The sequence below is a fragment of the Pelodiscus sinensis genome, chromosome 15, assembly GCF_052426305.1.
Source record: "Pelodiscus sinensis isolate ZL-2025 chromosome 15, ASM5242630v1, whole genome shotgun sequence".
Taxonomy (NCBI): domain Eukaryota; kingdom Metazoa; phylum Chordata; order Testudines; family Trionychidae; genus Pelodiscus; species Pelodiscus sinensis.
The window spans coordinates 28,594,449-28,622,168 of NC_143066.1; the positions used below are offsets into that span (position 1 = coordinate 28,594,449).

A 27,720-nucleotide genomic window follows, 5' to 3' on the forward strand; every position below is an offset into this window, starting at 1 on the left:
AGAACGGAGTGGAGGGTTTGACCCTAAGAACCATGAATGCCCACTGGCATAAGGAACGCTATCTTTCTTCAGACTGAACTACATACAACACTGTCTTGTCTTAGTATTTATCGAAAAGGTATTGCATAAGGTATCACATAAAAGCCAATATCATACTGGTCCTTAATGTCATTGTAAAATTATAGAATAATCACAGAATCATAGAACTGTAAGGAAACTCAAGAAGTCATCAAATTGAGTCCCTTGCACTAATGGCAGAACCAAGCACCATCATTCTAAACTATCCCTGCCAGGTGTTTAACATGATTTTTAAAATCTCAAATGATAGACATTCCACAACCTCCCTAGGCAATTTAGTCCAGTGTTTAACCACCCTCACAGGAAATTTTTCCTAATGTCTAACCTAAACCTCCCTCACTGCAACATAAGCCCATTGCTTCTTGTCCTACCATCAGAGTTTAAGGAGAATAAATTTTCTCCCTGCTTGTAACAACCTTTAAGTTACTTGAAAGCTGTTATGTCACCTCTCAATCTTCTTTTTTCTAGACTAAACAAATAAGGTTCTTACAATCTTCCCTCACAGGTCATGTTTTCTAGAACTTTAATTGTGTTTTTCTTGTTGTTGCCATTTTTGGGGAAGTGAATGTGCTTACATTAATATTCTCAAATACAGTGTTTTCCAAAAATAGATGGATATTCTCAATTATATTCCTGTTAAGGCTTTTCCATAATTTTCAGATGACTGAAAGAAAATAAAAGGAAAAACTGTGTAGCACTTTAGAGACTATCAAGATGGTTTAATAGGTGATGAGCTTTTGTGGGCCAGACCCACTTCCTCAGATCAGATCTTGATCTGAGGAAGTGGGTCTGGCCCACAAAAGCTCATCACCTATTAAACCATCTTGTTAGTCTTTAAAGTGCTACACAGTTTTTCCTTTTATTTTAGCAAGATCAAACTAACACGGCTACCTCTCTCTTACTATTCAACATGAAAGAAAAATGTCACTCTTGGAGCTTTTTTGCCAGAAGAGAATTTCCTGAAATTGTCAACAGATCCTAGAATCAATGCCACGGTTTTGGCAGAAAAGTTATAATGGCAACACTGCCAATCTGTGATTTTTAAAACAACTTTTAATGTGTCCTTCCATCTGGTTCAGACACAAAATACTGGCTTGAGATCTGTGTGTGTGAAGGGGAAACAATTACTGCCTCTTTTTTTGGCAGCAAGGTAAACAGCAGAGAGAAAAAGAAACCACAAGGCTGTCAAAAAGTGCTTCTATTAATGTCTTATTTCTGCCCTAATGTCTAGTAAAAGGGCAGGTGGTACCTGCACAGCAGACTGAACGAGGGTCCAGATTTCTCTAGAAAGCATAATAAAGTAAAAGAAAGATCCTAAAATGCCTTGAAGCAAAGAAAATGATTATGTCTATAAAAAGATTAAATGTGCATAAACCAAACCCTTTCTGTGTATCCAGCAGAACCATGTTTACCTGATCTAACCAAGACCCGAGCCAGGCTGGATAATCCAAAATTTGGATAATCCGGAGAATGGGAAAGTGTGAGACTGCAGTGCCATCTAGCAGCCACAGGAGCGATCGCCCACTTTTGGACCTGTGTGCGATTATTGTTCTGTTAATATGGAGTGAGATAGTAGAGGATCTATTGCAGCGGTGGCCAACCTGCGGCTCCCAAAGAAAAAAACTGCAGCTCCTGATGGAACCAGGATGGAACCTGGAATGGCTTAGGTCAGCTGCTCTCACGGCCGGGCCACTCTGAGCCGCATATGTGCTCAAGGCCCCCACTGTTCCGCTCAGAGCTCCCAGCGCATTACGTCATATCCCGTATGCGGGGATTGGGTTAGAGCGGGGGGTGGGAGGAAGTAGGAATCCCGGTACTGCATGCCAGCTTCAACTTCTCAGGAAGCACGTGGCTGTCGTGGGGAGCAGAGAAAAAGCACGCGCTTCCTGAGAAGTTGTAGCGAGCATGCAGTCCCAGGATTCCTACACACCCACACCCCCCTGCACAGGCAGGCAGCGGGAGGAAGGAAGTCCCCAGCCAAGCAACAGACCCGGTGTTTCAGGAAGCATGCCAGCTGTTTATGCGAGGAGAAGGGAGGAGAGGGGAGGGGAAGAGCAACCCGCGCGCTCTGAGTCCCGAGATCCCCAGGTACTGGCCGAGCTGTCACTGTCCCCTCGCCCTGGCCAGAACCTCCCCCACCAGCACCATGTCTCCTGCCCAAGCACTCTGTCCCCAGCTCCCACCAGCACAGTTGGGGCCACATTAGTGACACTTGGTTTTTTTTTGGAGGGGTTGTTTTTTGCATCTCACTTGTGTGGCCCTGACAGACTTTTCTGTGGGTCAGTAACCCCTGACTCAAAACAGGTTCCCTGGCCCTCTCAAAGACAGACAATGCTGAAACATGTTGTTTGACATAATATTTTATTTAAAAATGAAGCCTGGCCAACAAGTCCCCAACTGGGGCCAAGCCCTCATCTGGTCACAGCATCATAACACTGTTGCACCTCCCAGATCCCAAACCTGAGCCTATCATATACTGGAACCCCCTGTCCTGAGCCTTTCACGTCCCCAAACACCTGCACCCCCACATCCCCAGTCTTCTGCCACAACACTACTGCACCATCCACACGCTGCAAATCTATGTCCTGAGCCCATCATACTCCCAGCCTCCCTGCCCTGAGCCTCTCATGAACCCCAGCCCAAATTCCTGCACCCTCACAGCCACAAGCCTGTGGCTTGCTCAGCACCCCAACCCTCCACCTGACTCGAACACTGTCCAGCCTGGAGCTCCCTCCCTGGGACGGCGTACCAGCACCTACTTTCCCCCGGCATGCCTAGGTTCCCCCCCCCCGACATCTCCTCTCCCTCCCCGTATGTGGCTCTTCACATCCTGTCCATCACTATTTTGACTCTTCGTCTCTAACAGGTTGGCCATCCCTGTTCTACTGTAAATTCTTATTGTTAGTATTATTAATTCTTTGTATTACAGTTGCGCATAGAGACTCCAACCAAGACTGGGACCCATTGTTCTAGACACTATACAAATAAACAGTGAGAGGCAATCCTTACCTTGAAGAACTTATAGTCTAAAGAGATAAGACTGATGAAAGATAGGAAAGGAAACTGGCCCAGAGATTTGACATAAGGTCTATAAATATCACAGCAGGTCAGTGACAAAACCAAAATCAGAACTCATATCTCCTGAGTTAATACCCTGCCCACTGGACCATACTACCTCTTCTAGTATTTTTTGTTACTTTTCATTCAAGACGCTGCAAGCAGCATTAAACTGTGAAGATTTGTAGTTGATTTTGAATTAGGGATATAAAATCCTGATTAATCAGTTAATTGCTTAAACGTTAAATTAACTTAACATTTAACAGATAACTAAGTCGGGTCCTGGCTAGTGCTGCTGTTAAATTACTGGTACTAGAGAAAGAAACAAACAAAAAAAAGTTTTCACTCTAGATATGTAGACAGTAGTAGTGATGTTGAGAATTTAAAGTGTTCCTTCCGGCAGTAACAAAGAATAGCCAGCTGGTAGGCATCAAAGACCATAGGTGAGCTGAATGGTTCCTAACACTCCGTTAATGTACTTTGCCTACATATATGAATGGGGTAAAAGATGGGAGTAGATAATGAAAAAAGTATAATCCATTTTCTTCTCTCCCAACACATTTTCTTGAATTCCATAAAAGCCCTTCGGAATTTTCCCTGTCTCATCTGTGTCCTTGGATAAATGTGCTGCAATGTACTACCTGAATGACATGCTAATGTCTTTCTGACCAGATGTCAGTCTTTTTCTACACATAATTCTGATCACCCGGATGGCCAAGATCAGCAGTGACAGTGTGTACAGTAGTGGGAGAGAAGAGAAAAAAATAGCTAACATTCTTTCCCTCCCATGAAGAACATCTTGGGGAAGAGAGTGAGGAAGGAAGGAGGCCCCTTTGCTGGCATGAATATATCTCAAAAAGCCAACTGCAAAAAGATCATTTACAAATACTGCCAGTATTCTGTCTTACTTATACAAATACTTTATGATGATTACATGAAGGATACATTACCAGCCTCAGGAAAACATAATAAAGTCTCATTTTCTCCCCACCCCTATACCTCATCTCTCCTTTCCCCACATATTACCACAATGTCCCAAACAGTCTGATTCCTGTAATGAAAATATTTCTGGTGGGGTCTGATACCTTGGCTGGAGGTGACTGCTTGTTTTGGCAGTTTCTGACTGATTGGAGTGTGGGGAGGGAGGAGGTTGAGGTTAATTTGACTTTGTTAGCCTTTTTTCCTCCTAGCCAGATTGGGATCTCGAAGAGAAATGATGTGGCAGCTTTGCACATAAGAGCAAAACTGAAAATAATTTGTTTTAAACCACATACTGTATATTTGGACTGATTCCAGGTGCTCAAATATAACTATTTTCTTCCTTCATTTTCTTACGTCAATCATTTTCAAATCAAGATGTTATGGACTCTTTTAGCCTTTAAGGGCTATATCCACAAAGGGACTTATGCACTTAACTGCCACTTTAGTGGCGAAGTCCAAAATTTAAATCCTCAAAACTTCTGCTCATCTGCTGCCTACTCTAGCTGGAACTTAAGTTTCCACTAGTAGAGTCACCATGGAGCCAAAACTTCTGTGAATATGAACTCAAACAAAACTGCCTAAGTCCTGACACTGATCAGCTGCTTGGCAACTGTGGGTTCAAGTCACTGCTCCAAAGTAAGAGGGGATTTCTCCTACTTCCTGCCCTAACATAGTGGTGGGGGTCACAAGCACCTTCTCCTGCCTTTTTCATGAGAAAGGGTAAACCTGACACACCTAACTCCAGGAAGTTTCATGGCTGTGAATCCAGAATAGAGTCAGGCACCTGAATCCTATTTTCAGATGCATTATATAGTAAACCTGGGCACCTAATGCGGGACTGTGAATTTCACAGACTGAGAGGGTGCCTAAACACTGGGCATTACAAGGCTGTGGATTTAGTCCTAAGTATTACACTGGATAAGAAGTTACTACTCTCTGGAAGACAGATTTAAGATGTCTACAACATTTGACAGCCAAATGGAGGGGTCTGAGCAGCCCTTACAATATGATAAAGTTACAATCACCATCTCTGCGAACAGTTTGACAACTAGTGATTTTCCAGTCACATGGTCAAAAGATTCTCATCGAACATGATGGGAATATGACCCATTTCACTGCATATTTCTGCAAACCTGTAAAAGGACATGTACCAGCACAGATCTAGACAGAAGTACATCCAAAGGTCCTGATCTAGCTCAAATTATATCAGTTTTAAATCTCCCATGATTTCAGGGGTGCAGGATCTGACTTGAAGCGATTATAGTTAAGAGTGTGTGTGGGAGTAGGTTGGGAATAATAGAGGTGTGAATGAGAGAATCTACTAGAAGCTGTTTTGAACAAATCAAATATTCACAAAAAAAATAAAATGTATAGTCATCTGATCCCTGCTACTTTGAGCAGAAAGACTTGCAGTGGTTAAGAATATCAACCAATTATAACTTTTGCTAAGGAAATACCGAGGTCATGTCGTTGTGCCTAGTGAATCTGAAAGTGTCAGAAGGAAAAAACATGAAACTTGAGGGTGAAAATTCATCAATGATACTTCCTGAGAAGGGAAACAGGAATGAACAAGGTTGACACTGAAGCTCTGGATGAGTGGATTTTGCTTTGGGGTAGCTAAGATGCCAAATATCAATTTATGGCTTGATATATTTCACAGGCAATTTATCATCATATCCCTCTGGTGCATGGGCTATTTTACAGCAATGAGCTATGGTACAGCTGGCACCATAAGAAGGTGTGTCACTCATCTGAGCCCTTAATTGGCAACACTGCTAAAAAGGTAGTGTTTCTTCTTGAGCAGATGTTTTTAATATAGTTTTGATTTATGTATTATTGCACTACTAGCACTTTCATAATGATCCATCAGACTTTTATTGCCAACAAGATACAAAGTACTCCTCATCTCCAGTTCCAGCCTCTAACCAGTTATACAAATGAATTCTTCTGGGATGAGATCGAACTGATATTGTTCAACACTGATATAATCCTTAGACACTTGGACAGTTATGAAGTTTGTGGAACTTATTTTAATAGCTCCACAATTACTATTCTAATTGTTGATAGATAACTGGAGATTTTAAAATCTAAAAAAGTGCATAGAAACTATTAAAAAAAAATCTATCCAAGGATTTACATACCCTAATATCACTCGCACCACAACAAATCCCAGCAGCATTACAGAATCACTTTACAGAAGTGATATACTTTCAGACACTCCTTTCTACCCCTTTATCATTATGGAAAACATGCTCTCAGCCATCTTAAAAAATCCTGTCAAACAGAGGGCTTTTTACACCATGCCTAAAAGGTCACCAAATTTAGGTTATTTTGGACTACATATAGAAGCAAGCTCCTGACTTTCAGGGCCTTCACAGACAGTGATCTGCCATCCACCCTATTGTCTCTTACATACTGATGGAGGGATTCAGGCTCAGTGTCTCTGCTGACTGCAGCTGGGGAGATATGGAATGAGAGAGATGATTCCTCAGCTAGGTCAGTTCTAAGCATTTTAGTCTTTATTGTTCATACCTAATAACTTGCACTCCACTTGGAGACCAGCTATTCACCCGACTGTTTGTAAAGACAGATTTCTTAAAGCTGACAAACACAAATGCCAATTAAGAATAATCTATGTGTACCTGATACCCAGGAACCCTCTGCGTCCTCACATTCTGCTATACTTGGCATGCAGTGCCACGTAGCAGGCAACATTTTTTACTATACTGGTGCACAAGTGTTCAGGGCAGCATCACATTTTCTCCCTAATATGCTGTGATGTGCAGAGTTCAGCCAAGAATAGATTTCTGCCCCAACAATTTATGCTTGGGGAAACTGATTCACGAACTACTGCTTCCTCCAGATAGCTGCTATTCCACTTTCATTTTGTTCATCTTCTAAAAGAAACAACTTTTTCGTTTTTAGCATCATCATATTAATAATAAATGTGTGAAGTGGGAGGCTTATTTTATTAAGCATCTAGTTTTATTTGTTTTTAAAACCCATGTCTTGTTATTTTAACTTTGGCTGGGAGGTCATGATGGCTCCCTGGAGCTAACTGATTAATAAACACTGTCATCTGCATTTTACATTTTAATTTTGGCTTTATTCGACTACTTTAGACACTTCCCTGCAGCTAGGAAGCTGCTCTCCACTATATTTGCAATGTTTGGATGGCTTCACCCTTCCTAGAAGCCAGAAAAAATTGTTCATTCTTTAAAAGTTTGCCTCATATTTTATGGCAAAATTATATGAAATCATGCACAAACCTCATTGTGTTATTTTCATGTCAAGAGCAAAATTAATTGGAGTGGGGAAAGGTGGAAGTGGATAAAAGATGTGTGCTAGAGTAAATACAGAACAATATGGTCTAAAATACCTGCTCAGCAAAAAAACCTTCATGGCCAAAAGTGTGAAAGGCCTGCAGGGTGTCAACTCTGGAGGTTAGAATATAACTGTTGTCCTCTATGGATCCTGAATATGCCTCATAAATTAAAACATGAACATGATCTCAAGGGAATAAAACTGGATTGATCTATACAATCTAGTATCAAGGAAGAAAAATAAATAGCTAGGATATTTTGGTAGGTTTTGCATATGACATCAAACCGTAAAGTTAACTGGCATTAAGCATTTCCCAGAGTTAGAGGGAGAATAATAATGCACTGATAATAATGCTTGTTCTATTGGAGAAGGGTATTCCAATCATTTATTACTTTGTTTTTTATGGTAACTTGAAAAAAGGAAAGTGTTCTATGCTTTCCTCATGTTGCATGACGAGAGGCAGATGATCCTATGAGGTGCTCAGCACGCACATCTTCAGTGGGAATTGAGGCACCAGGTAATTTGAAGGATGAGTCCTAATCTAGATGGGCTTTATGCTGCATATTTTTCTGTTTCTGCACCTCTCTATAATATCTTGCAAATGTTATAAAGGTCTTTTCAACGTTTTCAATTAAAATTTCCCTTTGAAAGGGTCTCTCACCCCTTGCAGATGAGACTAACTACCAAGCTTTAGAGTCACCCTCATGCTTGCTTTCTCTCTCTCGCTTGTCCAATGAGTCTTTCATTAAATATCCACAGTGGAATGGTTTCAAAAGAAGAGACCCGAGGGAGTCGTACATCAGCCTGTCTCAGATGAGTAACTAGGGCACTCATGAGAGATGGAAGTTCCCTAAGTCCCTCCTCTGTCACAGGTAAAGGGGAGATTTAACCAGGGGTCTCCAACACCCCAAGTAAGTACCTAACCACTTAGCTAAAAATTATGAGGGAGGGCCTCCTCTCTCTCTGGCTCCTCCCCATTTTGTATACTCTGACCTACAGGGGCTCAATCTGCTATGAGAGATCTGAGATGCATACTGAATTATGCACCACAGGCAGGCTAGCTAAAGAAATGCCTATCTTCCTCCAGTTCATACACCACGCTGGGGCTCAAGCATGAGGCTGGAGCACAAATGTACAGAGAGAACTTTGACTGAAAAAATGCAGACAATGACAATTTTAGTATTATGTAGCAGCTCAGTGGGATTTTTATGAATCTGAGTGGTGCCTGATTCTGGGATTTAGGCTTCTAAAGTGGCAGTTGGCCACATAAATGTTTTGTGACTCTACACTTATTGTACAGTATATAAAAGCAGATGCAACATGAATACCAACTAGCAAAGGTACCTAATGACTATATTCAATGGACTGTAATAAATTGCCAAGAAAATTCATTTATGCCAAATTATATTTTCTGGAAATGAGAGTAATTATGAAAGAATGCATTCAATTTTTGGAATTAAGTTTGCAAATCAAGCAGTTTCTTGACAGGAAAGAGAATTAGGTAGAGAAATTAACTATTTTGGTCAAAGTATTTATGAGTTTAACGCCTGTAATGGTCAACTCCACTGATAAAACATTTTTACAATCATTATATTTTATCTGAGAAAGTTTATGCTGAGCTTTAAAGATCCTACTAAAGTGAAAAAAAATACAAGTAAAATAAAACTTGACACAAATCTGTTCACCAGCAATGAATGGAAAGCCTTCCTTGGCAAGCATGGAGGCTTCAAAGCAAACTCCTTTATAATTATGAAGACAATCCTGCAAACATCATCAGATGTAGTACTGTTTTATCTAATCTGCAGACAGACCACTCCAATGCTTCTGCCCCTCCTGGCAGATTTGCCAAGCAGCAAAAAAGTGACATTAACAAGATTCTGGTCAGTTTCACTATACTATTTAGAATCCCATAAGCAACACTGAAAATTTTCCTGGATTGCTGCTGTGAAAAGCTATGGACGGTACTATGGAAAAGCACTGTATCTTGGTGGAGATAGAGGACATTATTATTAAAAATAGTAATAGAAATCCACTTAATGGTGGGTATTTAGCTGATTTATAATTTTCAACAGTTGATTCTCGACTCAAGTGCTATCATATCCAAAGGACTTAAAATTTTGTGTTAATGATATTATTAATATAAAATATTTTCTCCAAAGAGAATGTCTGAACCAAAAGATTGTGTAAATATTTTGACAGCTTTACTTCACACAGACACAAGGGTAGGAGTGCAGGGAGGCGTGGAGTGGGTTTCAAAGTAAATCGCTTTGCAGTTTTTACTGAAATATGCTTTGACTCTCCATAAAATAAATCAAACTTTCATAGAAGAGAAAAAATTGATTACAAACTGCAAACCAGGATTAGAATTTCTTATTCTATTTTTTCTTTTTCTATAAACTGAGCAACCATTTATGGTTATGGAGAGTATAGGAAAAAGTCTCTTGCTTTAGCCATAAACTAAATAGCATGATGGGCTGATCAAACAGCTACTGATTCTTACAAACTTAAAAGTGGCAACCGCCTCTGCAGCTTTTTCCTTACTAGGCAAACAGCTTAAGCTACGTCTAGACTACAAGCCTCTTTCGAAAAAGAGCATCTAGACTGCATCCAGTACTTTCGAAAAAGCAAGCCGCTTTTTCGAAAGAGAGCACCCAGGCAGTCTGAATGCTCTCTTTCGAAAAAGCACAGTTTGCATTACATAGCGCCTTTTTTTGAAAGAGCGCTTTTGAAAAAAGGCGTTATTCCTCGTGAAATGAGTACCACCGTCGAAAGAAAAGCCGCATTCTTTCGATTTAATCTCGAAAGAACGCGGCTGTAGTCTAGACGCAGATGAAGTTTTTTCGAAAAAGGCTACTTTTAAAAAAAAAACTCTGCAGTCTAGACACAGCGTTAGTGAGCTAATCCAAACCTGCTCCATACAAAAGGTAGACTGGTTTTATATAAAAGAATATTAATAACTGTATCTTAAAAGATTTGGTTCAGATAAACATCCAGAAATTAGACTGTTTCACTGAACCTCATATGAATGAGATGAACCCTTGAAGCCCACAAAATTTGACTTGAAAATCTCACAAGAAGTGAGGTTCTGATATTTCTTTCTTCAGACTATGTTTGAAATACCACATGATCTCAGAATTTCTGCTTCTTGTCGCAACTAGAACCCAGGAACTCAGTTGCCTAAGACTACAAATTTAGTTCCTAAAAAGAGAGCTATGAGATGGGACAGGCATTTGGTAGGGAACAGTTACGGAATCACCTTTGGCATGTTCTCTTTTCTTTTCAGGACATGATGCTACTAAAAATAGGACTACTCCCTCATATGTGTCTATTTCAGAATGGAAATTAATCTAATGAGTTCAATCAGGTTTCTCTTCTGACATTTTATGTCTAGATATATAAAAAAGTTTTTCCTGCTGGGTAACCAAATGACATCATCATGCTCTCTCATTCTCTGGCTACCAAAGTGGGAGTTGGCAAGTGTAGTGAGCACAGGGTACAGCCTGCTAGTAACTCTTAACATCCAAAATTCTTGAGATGTATCTAACTGAAACACCATATAGGAAGAGATGGGAAGGATATTTGATTATATGATTTTGTCTTCCTGGAAGTCAGCATCAGTACCCAGAATGCTATAGATGTGGCTGAGGTAATTCATGGGATCCTTGATAAAAACAGATATCTGACAATAGCCCAGAACTGCTTATAGTTCTTACTTTTGGCTGCATTTTTCCAAAAGTAAAATGGAACTAATAATATGTTAACTAATAATATGGGGGAAATAAACAAAAACCACTAGTTTGTTGGTTTTAGATTTTGTCTGATAGCAAATTTCCCTTCAGCTAGAGGGACTCACTGAAGTAGTATCACCATCAGCATTTACAAATATACCTGTTGAAATAACATGTTTAAGATCCTGGGAAGTATGGAGGGTTGTATATTCAATTTCCCCTCAATAGCAGGTCAAACCAAATAATATTAAGTTTAAAATAACCTTGCTTGCTGGATGGGTGGCAAGAAAGGACATTTCATCAGGTACTTAACATTAAATATCCTGGATTAAATTAGATCATCTGGAGCAGAAAGCTAATTTGCTCAGCGCCACATGAAAAGGTCATCAAAAGGTCTAAATTTTGATAGAACTGGTTCCTTACGAAGCACATAGTGAGACTCAAAGAGACTTGGTGGATTTAACTAATTACTTAAGATTCTTTTTCTTACTGTGGTTCCGTAGGATGCAGCCCACAATGGTTTATTTATTTGTTAGTCCGATACAATATAAAAATGAAACTCATTATAAAGAAAATTAAATGTTTCCCATGCTTCACACGAGTTCAGGATATTGATCCCAAAGATGAAATGGATGCAAACATAGCACGGTAAGAGGAACAGTGTTAACAGTAGATCTGTGTCAATGCAGACTTTCATGCAGATGTCCAGCAGTGGAAAATCCAGCAGGAGAGGAGACTTTGGCAGCACAGAGTAGCTGCCACCTCTGTTGCATTGGATAGGTGCAGGAAGGGGCTTGGATAGCTCTCAGAATGGTGCTGGATGGGAAGGTGGTAGAATCAGGACAGCTAAACAGAAGCGCTAGTTTTACCCGGGCTCCGAGACTTTTACCAGATTGGAGGAGTGGGGCTCCAGCAGGAACATCTACATTGGTATGTTGTGTCAAACTCTGACCAGAAGAATTACTTCTAGTGTCTTGCTTACTACACTAAGGATATTAAAAGGTGGGTCATTTGGTAACTGTGTAGTTGATAGAATTTTTATCAACTATACAATTAGTCGATAAGGGAAGAAGCGCTCAGTCCTGGCTTGCTCTGTGCCCGGGAACTACCCCCACTGTGGCTCTGCAGTTTAAATGTAGTAACAACCAGGTGGGCAGGCAGCCTGGCTCCTACTTTGTTTAAACTGCAGAGCCACAGTGGGAGTAGGACCTGGACCTGGTGCGAGCCAGGACTGAGTGGGGCTGCCAGTCTGGCAGCAGCATGACAGTGGGGGTCCCAGAGGCTCCTAGGCCCACCACGGGTAGAGACTGCTTTGCAGCAGCCTCCCCTAGCCTCGCCTCCACTCCCCACGCACTGCTGTCTCTGATAGAGGCAGCAGCATGGGGGGCAAGGGGCAGGTGGCACCATGGAGATGGTGGTGGGGAGAGCCAGCTTAAAAACTGGTCATACAGAGGCAGTGGGGGAGGGAGGATGCGAGTAGTCAACTCGACTAACCGACAAGCCTAGGCTTATCAGCTAGTCCACTACTTGCTTACATCCCTATACTACTCTCCTGATAATACATCTCAGAGTATCTGCTTTTCTTACAACAATGTTACACTGTTGACCCCTATTTAGCTCATGGTGCACTATAACCCCAGATCCTTTTCCTCAGTACTCCTTCATATGTAGTCATTTCCCACCATGTGGAGTACTTTACATCTGTCTTTAGTAAATAGGATTAAATTCACTTCACCATTTTTCCACTTTGTCCACATTATTTTGAATTATAATCCTATCCTCCAACGCACATGAAACCACTCCCAGCTTGGTCCGCAAACTTTATAGGTGTACTCTCTATTATCTAAATCATTGATGAAGACACCGAATAGAACCTGACTGAGAACTGTTCTCTTTCAGCTTGATTGTGAATCACTCATGACTACTATCCGGGAATGATTTTCCAACCAGTTCTACACCCACTTTACAGTAGCGCCATCTAGCTTGTACTTCCCTACTTTGTTTATGTGAGTAAACAAGGTCACGTGAGACAGTTTATCAAAAGCCCCAAGTCAAAATATACCACATCTATTGTTTCTTCCCATCCACATGGCTTGTCCCCACAGTGTGAGCCTGAGTCAGTTGACCTGGACTCTGATATTTGCTGTGGCTTTTTTTTTCTTTTTTGCACTATCTCGCTTTAGGCCCAGTGGCAGCTCATGGATTAATGCATTTAGCCCTCCCTCTTGGTGAATCCTTCCTGAGGCACAGCCTGAACTATTGATTCCCTGCCAGCATATTGAGGAGTAGAAAAGAAACAAGATATACATAAGCCATGAGCCTAGAAAACAAGGAGTGTAGATGTTAACGTGTCTGTGGAGTTGCAGCAAAGCATGTTATACTGCAAATGGAAAGAGCAGCTACTCCGTGTAGTTACTAATCCTTCTGAAACAAAAGTTGACAACAGCTGCACAATATTCCAGCAGCAGGACATTTTGAGGTTAGGGAAACACTGGCTTGGGTCCAAAAGCAGTCCACTTTGTCAGCTGCCACCAAGATGCAGAAAACTGAATCCAAAAGTGCAGTGAATAGATTGATAGGGACAGAAAATAACCATGTCGGCTGCAGTTTAACATCTTGATGAAATGGGCAAAAGTTGTGTGCTACACCTTATACTCACCTTATACTATTGGGAGTATAAGGTGACATTCATGTGGTTCTCAATGTACAGTTTTGTAAATCAGATTAAGGGGAAAAGACGATCACCCCACCATCTCTATATATTAATATGCAAACCCATCTCTGATTATGGCAAGCCAGGACTACCTGCAACTTTCCTAGTGCCACATTGAAATGGGAAGTAATGGCTGTTCGAATAGTAAGGTGGGTGAGTTAGTATGTTTTATTGGACAAATGTCTTTTGTTGGTGAAAAAGACAAGCTTTCGAACTTGCACATAGCTCTTATTCAGGTCTAAGCAGTACAAGCTCAGAATTTTGTCCCTTTCACCAACAGAGTTTGCCCAACAAAAGATATTACTTCATCCACCTTGTTTCTCTCATATCCTCAGACTAACACAGCTAAAACAACATTGCAAGCAAATCTGAACAAAGTTGGTAGGTCTATGGGCAAGCCTATATTGTCATTATTATGAGAATGAATAATCGTTAAAGAGACCAAGCATTATTGTGAAAAGCAAATTAAACAATCTTGCAATGTGATATGGCTACAAAAAAAAAAAAAGATTAATTCAGTTTTGTCCCACATAAACAAAACATCACAGCATGGAGGCAGAAAGTAATATAGACTTTTAGTCCTTACATGAGCACCGGGTATCATAAGCCACAGAGGGAATGATGGAGGTTAGAGTAGTGATACAGGACCACATGCAGTACAATGGAGACAGTTGGGAGGAAGCAAAATGAAAAGATGGATTTGGTGGCTGATGTGGTATGAAGACCACCAATGCTGCCCCAGACCGTGAAACATGGCTCCTGTTCTGAGCCTGATGGAAGGCCCAAGGGGTCCAAAAAGGCCACTGCGGGGGATTCTGCCATTGGAGCAGCTGCTGAGTGGGATGAGGCCTCTGACAGTGCTGGGACGAAGATCATCTGTTGCCAGCGATGCCAGACCTGTAGGAGTCCAATTCTGACTCAGTATAAGGACCATGGAGGAGTCACACTTCTCAATGCTGATCTCACCGATGCTGAAGACCATCGTCTCTTGAATGGCACAGAGAGGGGGATCTTGCCTGCATCCCTTTTGACTGCCCCGGTGGCCTTGCTGGCGGCTGAAAGGGCCCATGTTGAATCTTGCCTCAGCGGTGAGAATGGTTCTGTTAGGTGCATTACATCCTGTGCTGCATGAAAAGCCTGGGATGCCAACAGCATAGGTAGATGTTCTGATGGCACTCGTGAATGGTGCTGGCCCAGACTCAACTGCCTTGGTTGGGCAGGAGTGGACGTGGACATCACCCGGGCTTCAATCTCAAGGCCTGATTACAGTACTGGTGCTGGCTGGTCACTGGGTTTTGCAGGTGGGGAGTGCCCATATCTTTCACTTTTCTGTGGCACAGGAATTACAACTGGAGCTGAGAGGTCACCTGGCTGTGAGAAGTGGCATGGCGATGATCAGTGTTCCCTCTAAGCTGCGAGGCAGCACAGCTTCACAGGTGATTAACCAGCCGGGTCCAGTTAGTCAGCTCCATGCATGGAGTCCTGAGCCTCTGACTGGGTGGGGCTGATTAATCACCTGTAAAGCTGTCTTGCTGCATAGCTTAGAGCACTGTTTCCCAATTGGTGCTCCGCGGAACCCCGGGGTTCCGCAAAGCGAAAGTAAGGGTTCCACGAGAACTCGGCACTCCCCCGCCTCCTCTTAAAGAGACAGAACCTTTTTGCGGTAGAACTCGGAGAGTCTTTTTTTTTTTTTTCTCAACAAATTTTACCCTGGCAACCGTAGGGATTCCTTGAAATTCTTTTCAAGCTGAAAAGGGTTCCTTGGGCAAATAACATTGGGAAACACTGGCTTAGAGGGAACACTAGCAATGATGGTCTCTGCCTGTTTCTTTTCTAGGCACCTTGTCCTTCGACACCAGTGCCAGGGTGCTCTACACCGAGGAAGACATATTAAGCACCATCTCCACAGTGCTAGGGTCAGATTGGGGCTGTGCAGTCAGCTTCACGAGGACAATAGGGAGATACTTTTCTCTCTCCCTTATTGTCCAAGGCCTAAATTCCCTGCAGATTCTTTAGCTATCTTTCTGGTGACCCTCGTCCAGACACTTCAGACAGAAAGAATGAGGGTAACTCTTTGACATGTGCTTGATGCACGGCTGGCAAGCCTTGAATCCAAGAGAATGACGTATACCCCAGGAACGGCTTGAGCAGAAGGGGGGTGAGGACGCCCTAAATTAAACTTAACTAACTGCTAACTAAGAACTAACTATGACTAAGAGAACTACCTACAACTATATACAATAAAAGCAAGAGCTCTGATCTACTTGTGAAGGAAGAGAAGAGCATAGGGAAGTTCCAGCTACCATCACTGGCAGTAAAAAGGAACAGCCCGTTTGTTGTCTGGCCTCGCACTAATGAACAGAAAGCAATTCAAAGCTTTTGATCTGCACTGGAGCATGTAAACTCATTCAAGGGACCTGCGCGTGAGATGAATACCTGGTTTTCTCCAAAGTTCAGTTTTGGCATACTGATTGCTAGCTGACATTAACTTATGAGTTTCCCTTTGGAACTGATTTATCTTGATAGTTGGCCATCGCATAAAACCCCACATATCTGAATAATAGTCAGGAGGATCCATAATTTAGAAGGACCAGTAAGTTCAGATAAAACGACTACCTGACGTTTTGGAAGCCAGAAACAGTTTGGTTAACTTTTTTAATGCCCCTCTACACTTCCTGATTTCACCCAGAATTAGAAGCAGAAATACCAACACACCAAAAGAATTAAGAAAAACCCAACACTCTCATGAGCTTTCCACTGCAGCTAAAACCAAGAACAGGAACTCTGAAGAGAAAGTCTGTTCTTAGAAGATATACAGACTAATTTCTTGATCAAACAAGACTAGACATGTTCAGCTGCTAAGCTTTGGGATGCTTTTCCAAACTAAATATTTTGGTAGCTTCCTCATCACTAGGTCATTATCAATGAATACAAAATATTGACAACCTTCAAAGCTCTTACCTGTTAGGGTAGTAGTACACAGCAGTTGTATACCTTATATTTATAGGATAATTAAAAGCACAGTTAAAACACAAAAAAATAAAGTTACATACATTTCAGATTTGAGAAAAGGCAGAAAATGTTCTAAGCAGGCATTTGTCATGCTTGTTTTTCATTTTCAGACATGGTAAACTAAAGATGTAAGCTGCATCTTACCTTTCAGTTTCCAGGTTTTTGTCAGGATAAAGGTGTGTTACATCTGATATTTAAATACAGTGTGTTTTTCTTCTTTGTAATATAACCAAGCATTAGAAAACAGTTATTAAGCTGTTACTTTTGCTAATGTGACTTAAATTCCTTCAATTACAAGGAGGCATTGATTTATATGGGGCCAGTATTTCATTCTAGATTTTTGGGGGGACTAAAAACACATGCTCCTTTGTGATGAATTTAAATTCAGGCTGTTGTTGCTCTTCTGTAGGGGTTTAGGAAGTTTCCCAAATGAATAAAGATTAGGCAGATTTGTCTGTAATTTATATTAGAGCAGGATTGCTAACTGGAGTTCAAGGTTGGAAACCTACATTAACATGTTTGCTCTGCAGTTCAGCATCTTAGGAGCCCTTTTGTCAAGCTTACTAGACACAAGTCAGTGGTTTATGCAATGATCCCCTTGATATCCTATATCCACAGGACTCCGTCTATTTATTACCTGACCAAACTGTACCTGCCATAGTTAAACATCTTCAAATGGTAATTTAGCATTAGGCCAAGTGAAACCCTTGTAGCTACATTTATTTAACCCCAAAGAAAAAATACTCTCAGGTGTCATAATGTAGTATCTAAATAGGCAAAAATCCATAAAGATTACTAGACTATTCACCAAAAAAACCACAGCTTGTTCCTTTGCTTTCCGATCCTGAAAACCATTATCTCCATATCCACCCCAACATACATTCCAGAGTACAGTTGAAACAGATGGTAGCTAGCTGCCAATCCAATTGCAGTTCAAAACAATGGTGAAGTATCCCAGATGTTTTCCAGATTGAAAATATTATTGTCATTTTGTTATCACTCCATGATGAAGTTTATGTAACAAAAATGCACATGTCCTCCAGTCTGGAATGCAATTAATTTCCTTCTGCCCCACTGAAAGTTGTAAGTTGTAAGCAACCATTCAGACTGTCTGAGAACTCCAGTTTTAAGTATTACCAGAAATAGAACACTGGGGCTATTCCAACTGGTAACCTATTCTTTGTAACATGCAAAACTTCTGGAATTTTTAGAGGTAAAGTGTAGCTTGCAATTTGGAAAGAAATAAACACTACTTTCCTGTTTATCCATAATGTCTAATTGGCTGTAGCTTGTTATGAAAGTTTCATCACATTTGTTTTTATTGTAAGCGCAGGCTTTGCTTTATGCTCGAATTTTACATACAAATATGCTCACTATAGTAAATAACTATCTGCAGTCTGAAACCAATCACTTAACTTGGCATGTAATTATAAACCCGTGGTATGCAAATATAAGGCTTTGTATTTTACGAAGTTTAAAACAAAGTTTAGTGCATCTAATTTATAACTTCCAAACGTCATAGATTGCTTTGGGTGAAATTAAGTAATACTGCATGATCTCAAACTATTTAATGTAATTTTATTACATAGATGTTAAAAGCAACGGTCCTATTTTAAAATGACAGATTAAATAAATAGAAGAAGTTCTCTCAATGCAATCTATTTAGTGATTTTCATTAGCAAGATCTCAACAATCTTTGAAAGTGAAGCAATTCTAGGAATATTTAGACTGTATGATCTTCAGAGTGGGGGCTACCTTTTTCCTTATGGTTGCCAACTTTCTAATCACACAAAACCAAATACTTTTGCTCTGTCCCCACAACTTCGGAAGCTCTGCCCCTGCCGAGGCCTTATCCCCGCTCTTTCCATCCTCTTCTCCCCCTATTGCTCACTCTCACCCCAAGCTCACTCACTTTCATGTCCAACTCCTGAGAGCAGGGGCCTGAGGGCTCTGTGTCATAGCTACCCCCCAGCACCCATTGGCTGCAGTTTCTACCCAATGGGAGATGCACAGCTGGTACTTGAGGTGGGCCTGTGAACAGAGCCACTTCTGGCCCCTGCACTTAAGAGTCTGAAATGCAGACCATTTCCAGGAGCTGTGCAGAGTCAGGGCAGGCAGGGACCCTGCCTTCGTCCTGCTGTGTCACCAGCTGGACTTGTAATGGTCCGGTAAATTGTGCTGACCAGAGCTACCAGGGCCCCTTTTCAATTGGGCATTCTGGTTGAAAACAGAATGCCAGGCAACCCAATTTTTTGTATGTGTTTGTTCAGTGCCTATCAGAGCAGGGCCTTGATTGAGACCCCGGCTTCTACTGCAATACAAATAATAAAATAACAATATGGAATAGACCATTTTATCCATGACAGCTCTGATGAAACATTAATTTTGCATTTATCTGTAAACATTTATTTTTAAGTCCTATAGCTTAGTTCACTCTGTTCTGGAGTTCTGATATTGCCTACACATTACTTTTCATAGGGAGCTTTACATAGGCTTTGGGCTTCTCACCTAGTTAAATACTCCAGTGCTAGCTCAGCTCCTGATGGCTTTTTGGGCTCTTCTTTCTTTGCAGCAATTCCAGCTTCCTGCATTAGTTTTTTTTCTTCCTTCTTACGTTCTTTCTTCAGTTTTCTTTCTAATGTCCTCCTTTCCTCTGCAGTAAGGTCCTCCACCTCCTTCTCCACCTTTTTTGCTCTCTGAAATAAAATACAAGAGTAACTTGAACTGAAGACTTCATGAAATATTTCATATGAGAAATTCAAGTTGGTAATTTGACTATATACTCTATCAATCTCCTGCACTGTCAAATGCTATTGTAAGTAATAACCAACCACCAACCACCAAATGAGCAAACATACCAAATTATTGTTCTATTCTATACAGCTTTTTATATTGAGCTCATTATCACAATAACTGAGTGCCTAGTACTTTAACTGGCATGATTAATACGTGTCACCTGCTGTTTGTTCTCTCATTCACTCCCCAAGGAGAAGAGGCGCAGTGAAATGTTTTGGTTTGGTAGGTTGTTTTTTTTAAAATACGTATACACATATGTTGCTACGCATTTGTATGAGAGAAGGCTGTGTTGAAGAAAAGTGCCTTGCACCAGAGGAGGAAGATGGAGAGGTTTGCGCTTAGTTCCTGTATACAATGTTCCCTCAATCTTTTCCATCCATGTGCAGAACACATTTGGAATATGGAAATGTGCACCACCAGCAGAAACAAACAAACTAGCTGTGGACACTCTTTTGATCGGCTGGTCAGCATTTGAATCTCTCCTAAGGGTCCGCACAAATGCACAGGTTACAGGGTACACTGCTTGTGTATCTTCCACTGTCTTGGACCAACTCCCGACAAAGTTCTGTCTCCTGCAGAATGAGCTTCACTTTTGTAATAGAGAGTTCCATTGTTTCAGAGGAACTGAGTCATCATTTACGGTCTTCATCCTGAAGCTTTAAGTAATTTGAATATCTTGGGTCCAGGGCCATTGGGTGTTGAAGACCTTGTACGTTGTGAGTGAAGACCAAGAATTTGAACCTTGTTTCTTGTGTCTTTTTTTCAGCAGTGTAAAGATTGCGTGGAAAGAGAGTGTTATATTTCATATACTTTATGTATACCAAGTAAATATGGTATGTGATATATTTATGGTTTTTGTTATTGGTAATGATTTCATTTTCAGTATGAATAACTTATTTGTATGCAAATCTAAACAAATTTCACTTCCTCTGATTGCCCTCCCCTGCTTGGAGTTTCTTTATGTTGGAAGATAGAACAGCTATTCACACTGAAAGTAGAATTACTAGAAGCAACAAAATACTCAAATGTTAGCATGCAGTATGCTTATGTATTTGGCAGCTATGAAGTGCATGAAATGGAATACATCTACATCTCAGGAAGGAAGAATCAAGTATAAAATGCATTCAGAGTACACACAGTAAAAAGTGTTACGTGGCAAAAGATGAGGCTTATATAAAAGAATCCAACAATCTTACAAAATATTTGTTCATAAACTTATAGGCAGTAATTCATAGAATCATAGGACTTGAAGGGACCTTGAGAGGTCATCTAGACCAGTCCCCTGCACTCATGGCAGGTCTAAGCACCATCTAGAGTCTAGACCAGGGGGTGGCAACCTACGGCATGCATACCGTAAGTGGCATGCGAGCCAATTTTAAGTGGCACGAGAGGAGCTCAGCCGCCCTCTCCTCCCCCATGCACTAGGGAATCTGCGCTGCTGCTGGAGCCCTCCCAATTCCCAGGTAGCAGATTGGGCTGCATGCACCTGGCGACGGTGGGAGGAGGCAGCACTGGGACTGAAGTGGCTGGGGCTGAGGGAGAGGCTCCTCAGCAGCTCCTTCAGCATCCAGGGCCTGCCTGGGACTGTGTGGCCACAGCAGTGGCGTCTCCGGGGCTGACCTGGGACCGCATGGCTGTAGCAGCGATGACTCCAGCATCCAGGTCCAGCCTGGGATCATGTGACCATGTCAGCGGTGCCTCCGGCCTCAGGGGCCAACCCAAGACTGCATGGCTATGGCAGTAGCTCCTCCAGGGCTGACCTGGGACCATGTGGCCACGACAGCGGCTCCTCTGGCCTCTGGGACTGGCCCAGAACTGCATAGCCACAGCAGCAGCTCCTCTGGGGCCGTCCCAGGACTGCGTGTCCGCAGCAGTGACTCTTCCAGCACCCAAGGCTGGTGGGATTGCATGGTCATGGCTTCGGCTCCTCCGGTGGCCAGAACTAGCCTGGGACAGCATGGCTGCAACAGCGGATCTTCCGGCAGCCAGGACCACCACCCAGGACAATTGGCAAGTCACCACACAACCGTGGCCCCAGCTTCAGCGCTGGGGAAGGGCCAAAACTGGGTTAGGGCCACATGGTAGCTGCTTCTGGGGCAGACCGTGGGGCTCCGATGTGTCATGGGAGTGCCAGGGAGCTGCTCTGGCAATGGCTGCTGCTGCAGTGGGGGATCAGGCTGCCATTCTTCTGTCATCATCACTGGTGGAGTGGCGCTGTAGACAGTAGCTCATGTGCTGCTTAAAGTATCAAACTACAAAGCCTGAGATTGGAGAACTGAGCAAGGAAAGCAAGGCCAAGGATCACACCAAACGGTAAGATCTGCATCTTAATTCATTTATTACTGAAGCTGCTAAAATGTAGGTAGGACTATTATTAACTTTAAAAGTATCAATGGCATGCAGACCCATAAATAGAAGCAAATAAGTTAAATCTCGGCACGCCACTTCTGAAAGGTTGCTGACCCCTGGTCTAAGCCATCCCTGACAGATGTTTGTTTAACCTGCTCTTAAAAATCTCCAGTGATTAAGATACCACAACCTTCCATGGCAATTCATTCCAGTGATTAACTACCTTGACAGTTAGGAAGTTTTTTTACTAATGTCCAACCAAAGCTGCCCTATTGCTTCCTGTCCTGTCCTGAGGTTAAGGAGAACAATTTTCTCCCTCCTCTTTGTAACAGCCTTTTTTGCACTTTAAAACTGTTATTGTATCCCCTTTTAGTTTTCTCCAGACTAAACAAACTCAGTTTTTTAAATCTTCAATTATAGACAATGTTTTCTAGATCTTTAATAATTTTGTGTTACTCTTCTCTGGACTTCTGCTGATTTATTCATATCTCTCCTGAAATATGGCACCCAGAATTGGACGCAGTATTCCAGTTTAGGCCTATTCCAGTTTAGGTATCTAAAAGGGTGTCACAAGGAGGAGAAAACTTGTTCTTCCTGGTCTCTGAGGATAGAACAAGAAGCAATGGGCTTAAACTGCAGCGGGGGAGGTTTAGGTTGGACATTAGGAAAAAGTTCCTGTCAGAGTGGTTAAACACCGGAATAAATTGCCTTGGAGTGGTTGTGGAATCTCCATCTCTGGAGATATTTAAGAGTAGGTTAGATAAATGTCTATCAGGGATAGTCTAGACAGTACTAGGTCCTGCCATGAGGGCAGGGGACTCGACTCAATGACCTCTCGAGGTCCCTTTCAGTCCTAGTATTCTATGATTCTATAATCAGCATGGAGCGGAGCAGAAGAAATACTTTGTGTGTCTTACTTACAACAATCCCACTAATATATCCCAATATGAATGTTGAATTCCACTGAAATAACTTATTGGTGTTCCTAACTAGTTGTTCTTGATTATAAAACTAAAGGTATGGGAGGTTCCAGTTGGTGTAATATTACATCAATATTACGCCAAAGAAAATAGTTTAACATTTTAAGAATTTTTATTTTCCTGTATGAAAATTCCCCATTGACTGAAACTGGTGGGGATTGCTCTTTCACCCTTCTTCTCACACAGTGATTGTAGATGTCAGAATCTTGGTATCTTCTACAGATGCAAACTGTATAGTGAATACACCCTACTCACCAGAGAGACACTGCCTCCTTTTACATCTGATGGAGATTCTGTGTTCCCAGCATTTTAAATCTAATTTTCTATAGGTGCCAAGATTCCTAAATCTCTGGGAAACAGTGTGTTTTGTACACTGGAGAATACCGTCTTACAGGTAATTGATCAGTAACAGCTGGACCATGGAGAATAGAAGATACTGAGAGCAGACTCTAGTGCCGGTGCTAATGAGGCTAATTAAGTGGGCTAGAAGTGTGAAATAAAGACTGTGTTTTTAAGAAGTTCATTTGCAAAGCACGTATTCTTTACTGGACAGATGTCCCTAAAGAAAGAGGATGAACCAGAGTCCCCACAGGGTAGATCCCTGGGATAAGTGTGCATAAGCAAGCAGGAACTCAGGACAGAGGGGAAGTGTTCAGTATTGGTTCCAAGACTTAGGGCAGCTGGACTGCAGAGTCCCATGTCCTAAGATGGGGCCAGGCAGTGAGTCTGTATCCTGGGAATCTTCACAACAGGCCAGAACTACAGGCCATGTCTGGACTGTGCGCAGGTCCAGCTGGCTTGAAAGCATTTTGGATTTAATGGAGAAAAGTGATTATAAGCAGTCTGGTGACCATGCGATAGGATACTCGGCCAAGTGTGTAACAGGCCCCATAATAGCCTTTTTAGCTTTGAGAAACCATGTATAACAAGAGATCAAATTTGTTAAACACGAATCCCCTGTGAGGAGAATTTCAATTGTGTACCTACATTAACATACTTGCAAAGCAGGGAAAAAATTATTCCAAGGGACATTGTTATATCTATATACTATAGCATAGGAAGCTAACCAAAGTCAAACTGAACACATCCACCAACAAGATAATTAATTATTCCCTGTGTCTCCTTTTCACCTCATATGAATGAATATCCAGCATACAAGACAGAAATGAGAATTGCACAAAAAGATAACCAATTCTAATAAAAGGCTGGTTAAATTATACTTCTTTAATAAAGGCCAAACCCTTAATGTGTCAATCAATGAATGTGTGTGAAGTGTTTTAAAATGAAAATCACAATGTAAAGGCTAAGTACTATTATTATTTTTCTATGAAGAGAGATGTTAGATAAAACATACCTAGATGCAACCTGGTGAGCCAAAGACACCTGCTGAGAACAACACATTTTTTCTGTTTGGATTCACAAATCATCCAAGTTTTCTCTGACTCACATCCACAGTTTGGTGCTTTCAAAGACTAAACTGATCTCAACAAGATGGAGAAAACCCCCAAATATTTTAATAAGTGAGGGAAAATCTAAGAAAAGGAGATTTATTTCTCTAAAATGCTTTCTTGAGCATAGGCTGTAACCAGCATGCACATACACAAACACTTAGAAAAATCAATCAACTTTAGTAGGCAGTATTGTATAGCATTTGTGTTAAAGAGGTTTTTTAACTCATGCTAAAAAGAATTATTACTAGTGTGTAGGATGAAGGCAGGAAAATTGTTATTTTACAGGAAGTGAAGTTTTCACTTGATAAGCTGCTGTAGTATTTACTGAAATAACAATCTAGCCATGCAAAACCCAGGAAAAACATAGAGTGTAGTCATTCTTAAAATGTTTGTGAAAGATTATTATAGCAGCTGTCCAACAGAGGACACATTTAATCTTTTGAAAATAATGTAATGAATGTGTTTACTTTTCTCTTTGAGCCATGAAGCTTTCAAATAAAGTGACTGTGGCACATCAGTAAAACAGTTCTGATAAAGAGGCCTCTTGCATTCACATACTTACAGTAAATCTTTTATCTTCCCTTCCCCCACACATTCCTCACATTATCAAAAAGCTCTTTATCCCTCTCCATACTGCTTCAGTAAAAACAATACAAGTTGTGGCATCCACGTAACTATATCCAAATAGAAATCCCAATCGCTGACAACATTTGTTTCAAGCATAAAATTAGTGCACTTTAGTGACATCTGAAACAAAAGCATTGTTCTCACTTTGGACTGGAATTTATCCTGTGTTAAGAAAGTTAGAGTTTATACATCAAGTTACCCTTTTGACAGAACAACCTATTATAATCCATTCTGATTAAAACATGATCCACCCAGGCTTCTGTTCAAAGTTCCCAACACATTCGCTATAAATATGCAAGGAAATTTATAATTCACAGAAATCTTTTTAATTACACTGAGCTTTTACTCTTTCATACTAGCTTCATCAGGTTTTATAAATGTATGTACTGTGGAAACCAGGAGTTTGTCTTTCAATGAACATTTGTATGAAATCTAACTCATATTGTACATTAGATTTAAATATCTAAGAATGAGTGTAAGCCAAAAAGTCAGAGACCAACCTTTTCAAATGAATTTCAAGGAGCATTCCCCCCACCTCAGCCCCTTCAATACACCTTACTGCCTGCCCCCAGCACTTCCACCAATAAGCCCAATATCTCCCTCCAACACTCCCACTGTCCCCCTTCCCCCCCCCCAATATCCCGACAACCATCTCCTCTCCTCCCCCCCAAGTCCCCATTCAATCCTCCCACCAAGACCAAAACCAGAACTGTGCACAAAGAAAACCTATTATAATAAAAAGCTGGCTAAATTATATATCCTTGATGCCACTAATTATGTCATTCAGTGAATGACTGTGAAATATTTTAAAATGAAAATCACAGTATCAATGCTAAATGCTGTCCGTATGATTTACAAGCAAAGGAAAAGACACAGTAGATTATATAATACCTATATGAAACCAGCCTGATTTGCCAAAGACACCTGCTGAAAGTTAAACATTTGTTCTGTCTGGCTTCACATATTGCCCAAATTTACTCTGACTCATTTCCCCAACCTGATGCTTTCAAAGACTAAACTGATCTCTGTTGTATAAAACCTCCGCCCAATCCAGTATATTGTGACTGTAAGACACATAACTTTTTGTATTATAAGTCATGTCAGTTTCAGCCATTGCCAGTCCTGTAAACTCTGTTACTTTAAGATATGTAACTTTCAAGTTCTGCAACTTCTTTCAAGCTTTGTAACTCCCAGCTATTGCTTGTACAGTCTTTAAGCTCTGTAACATTCTATCCTGTCTGTAAGTGGTGTGAATAAGGTATGTGCAAGTGGAGTCAATAGGGTTATATCTGTGCCTTTGTGGAGAGGAGCTGTGAGGCTACAGGGGCTAGATGGGGTCTGATGTAATCTTCGCTTGCCCATGAGAAAGGCAAGAAATGGAGGTGCAGCGAAGATGAGAAGGATAAGACCATAATAACGGCCGCACTGGGTCAGACCAAAGGTCCATCTAGCCCAGTAGCCTGTCTGCCGACAGTGGCCAGCACCAGGTGCCCCAGAGAGGGTGGACCGAAGACAATGATCAAGCGATTTGTCTCCTGCCATCCTTCCCCAGCCTCTGACAAACAGAGGCCAGGGACACCATTTTTATCCCCTGGATAATAGCCTTTTATGGACCTAACCTCCATGAAATTATCTAGCTTCTCTTTAAACTCTGTTATAGTCCTAGCCCTCACAGCCTCGTTCCACAGGCTGACTACACGCTGTGTGAAGAAGAGCTTTCTTTTATTAGTTTTAAACCTGCTACTCATTAATTTAATTTGGTGTCCTCTAGTTCTTCTATTATGGGAGCTAATAAATAACTTTTATTTATCCGCTCTCTCCACACCACTCATGATTTTATATACCTCTATCATATCCCCCCTCAGTCTCCTCTTTTCTAAGCTGAAAAGTCCCAGTTGCTTTCACCTCTCTTCATATGGTACCTGTTCCAAACCCCTAATCATTTTAGTTGCCCTTTTCTGAACCCTTTCCAAGGCCAAAATATCTAGGATGCGCATGTGTGGCTGATGCCAGAGTTCCCTGTAAGAGCTGTGCGCTTGCGTGATCACTCAGGAAAAATTCAAATCCCCACCAACTGATTAACAGAATGCCCACTCTGTATGTATATTGGTGGTGCACATTTGCACATGACTTGGGTATACATAAAATTTATTCTGTACATGAATGGAAAAAAATCCACACATGGATGGAAAAATTTAGAGAGAACACTGGCTTACAAATATGATTCTGAGATTGGGAGTCAGGAGTTTTTTGGTTGCAAACAGAAATTTCCCTGACATACTGAAAGACTTGGGCTATGTCTACTCTACCATTTATGTGTGTAAAATTTATGTTGCTGAGTGAGTGGTGTGAATTTTCCATCCCCTTGAGTGACATAAGTTACGCTGGTGTAAGTAGCAGTGTGCACAGTGTTATGTTTTCCACTGCTCATTGCAGGTGGTTTTATTATGTCAATTAAAGAGCTCTTTCCTGACACGAGTGACCTTACAGTGGCACAGCTCCATCAGTACAGTTGTGCCACTGTAAGCGCTCTAGCTCACTAGTGTAGACATAGCTGCCATACTGTACAAAGCTAGGATAGGAAACCAGTTTCCTCAAAGTTTGAAGAGTGGTTCAGATCCGAT

The 27,720-nt window shown here is 41.3% G+C and overlaps 1 protein-coding gene across 4 annotated transcripts in view; it reads right to left on the reverse strand.

The window, feature by feature from the left end:
• CHLSN (cholesin) overlaps positions 1-27,720 on the reverse strand; it is a 239,341-nt gene that overhangs the window by 15,643 nt on the left and 195,978 nt on the right. For 3 of the 4 annotated variants that reach the window (XM_014580942.4, XM_006112849.5, XM_089769278.1), the window contains one exon: positions 19,402-19,589. The exons of the other annotated variant lie outside the window; for it this stretch is intronic. In XM_014580942.4, coding sequence (XP_014436428.1) covers positions 19,402-19,589 — 188 coding nt within the window. The remainder of the gene's footprint in view (positions 1-19,401; positions 19,590-27,720) is intronic. 4 annotated transcript variants of the gene reach the window in all.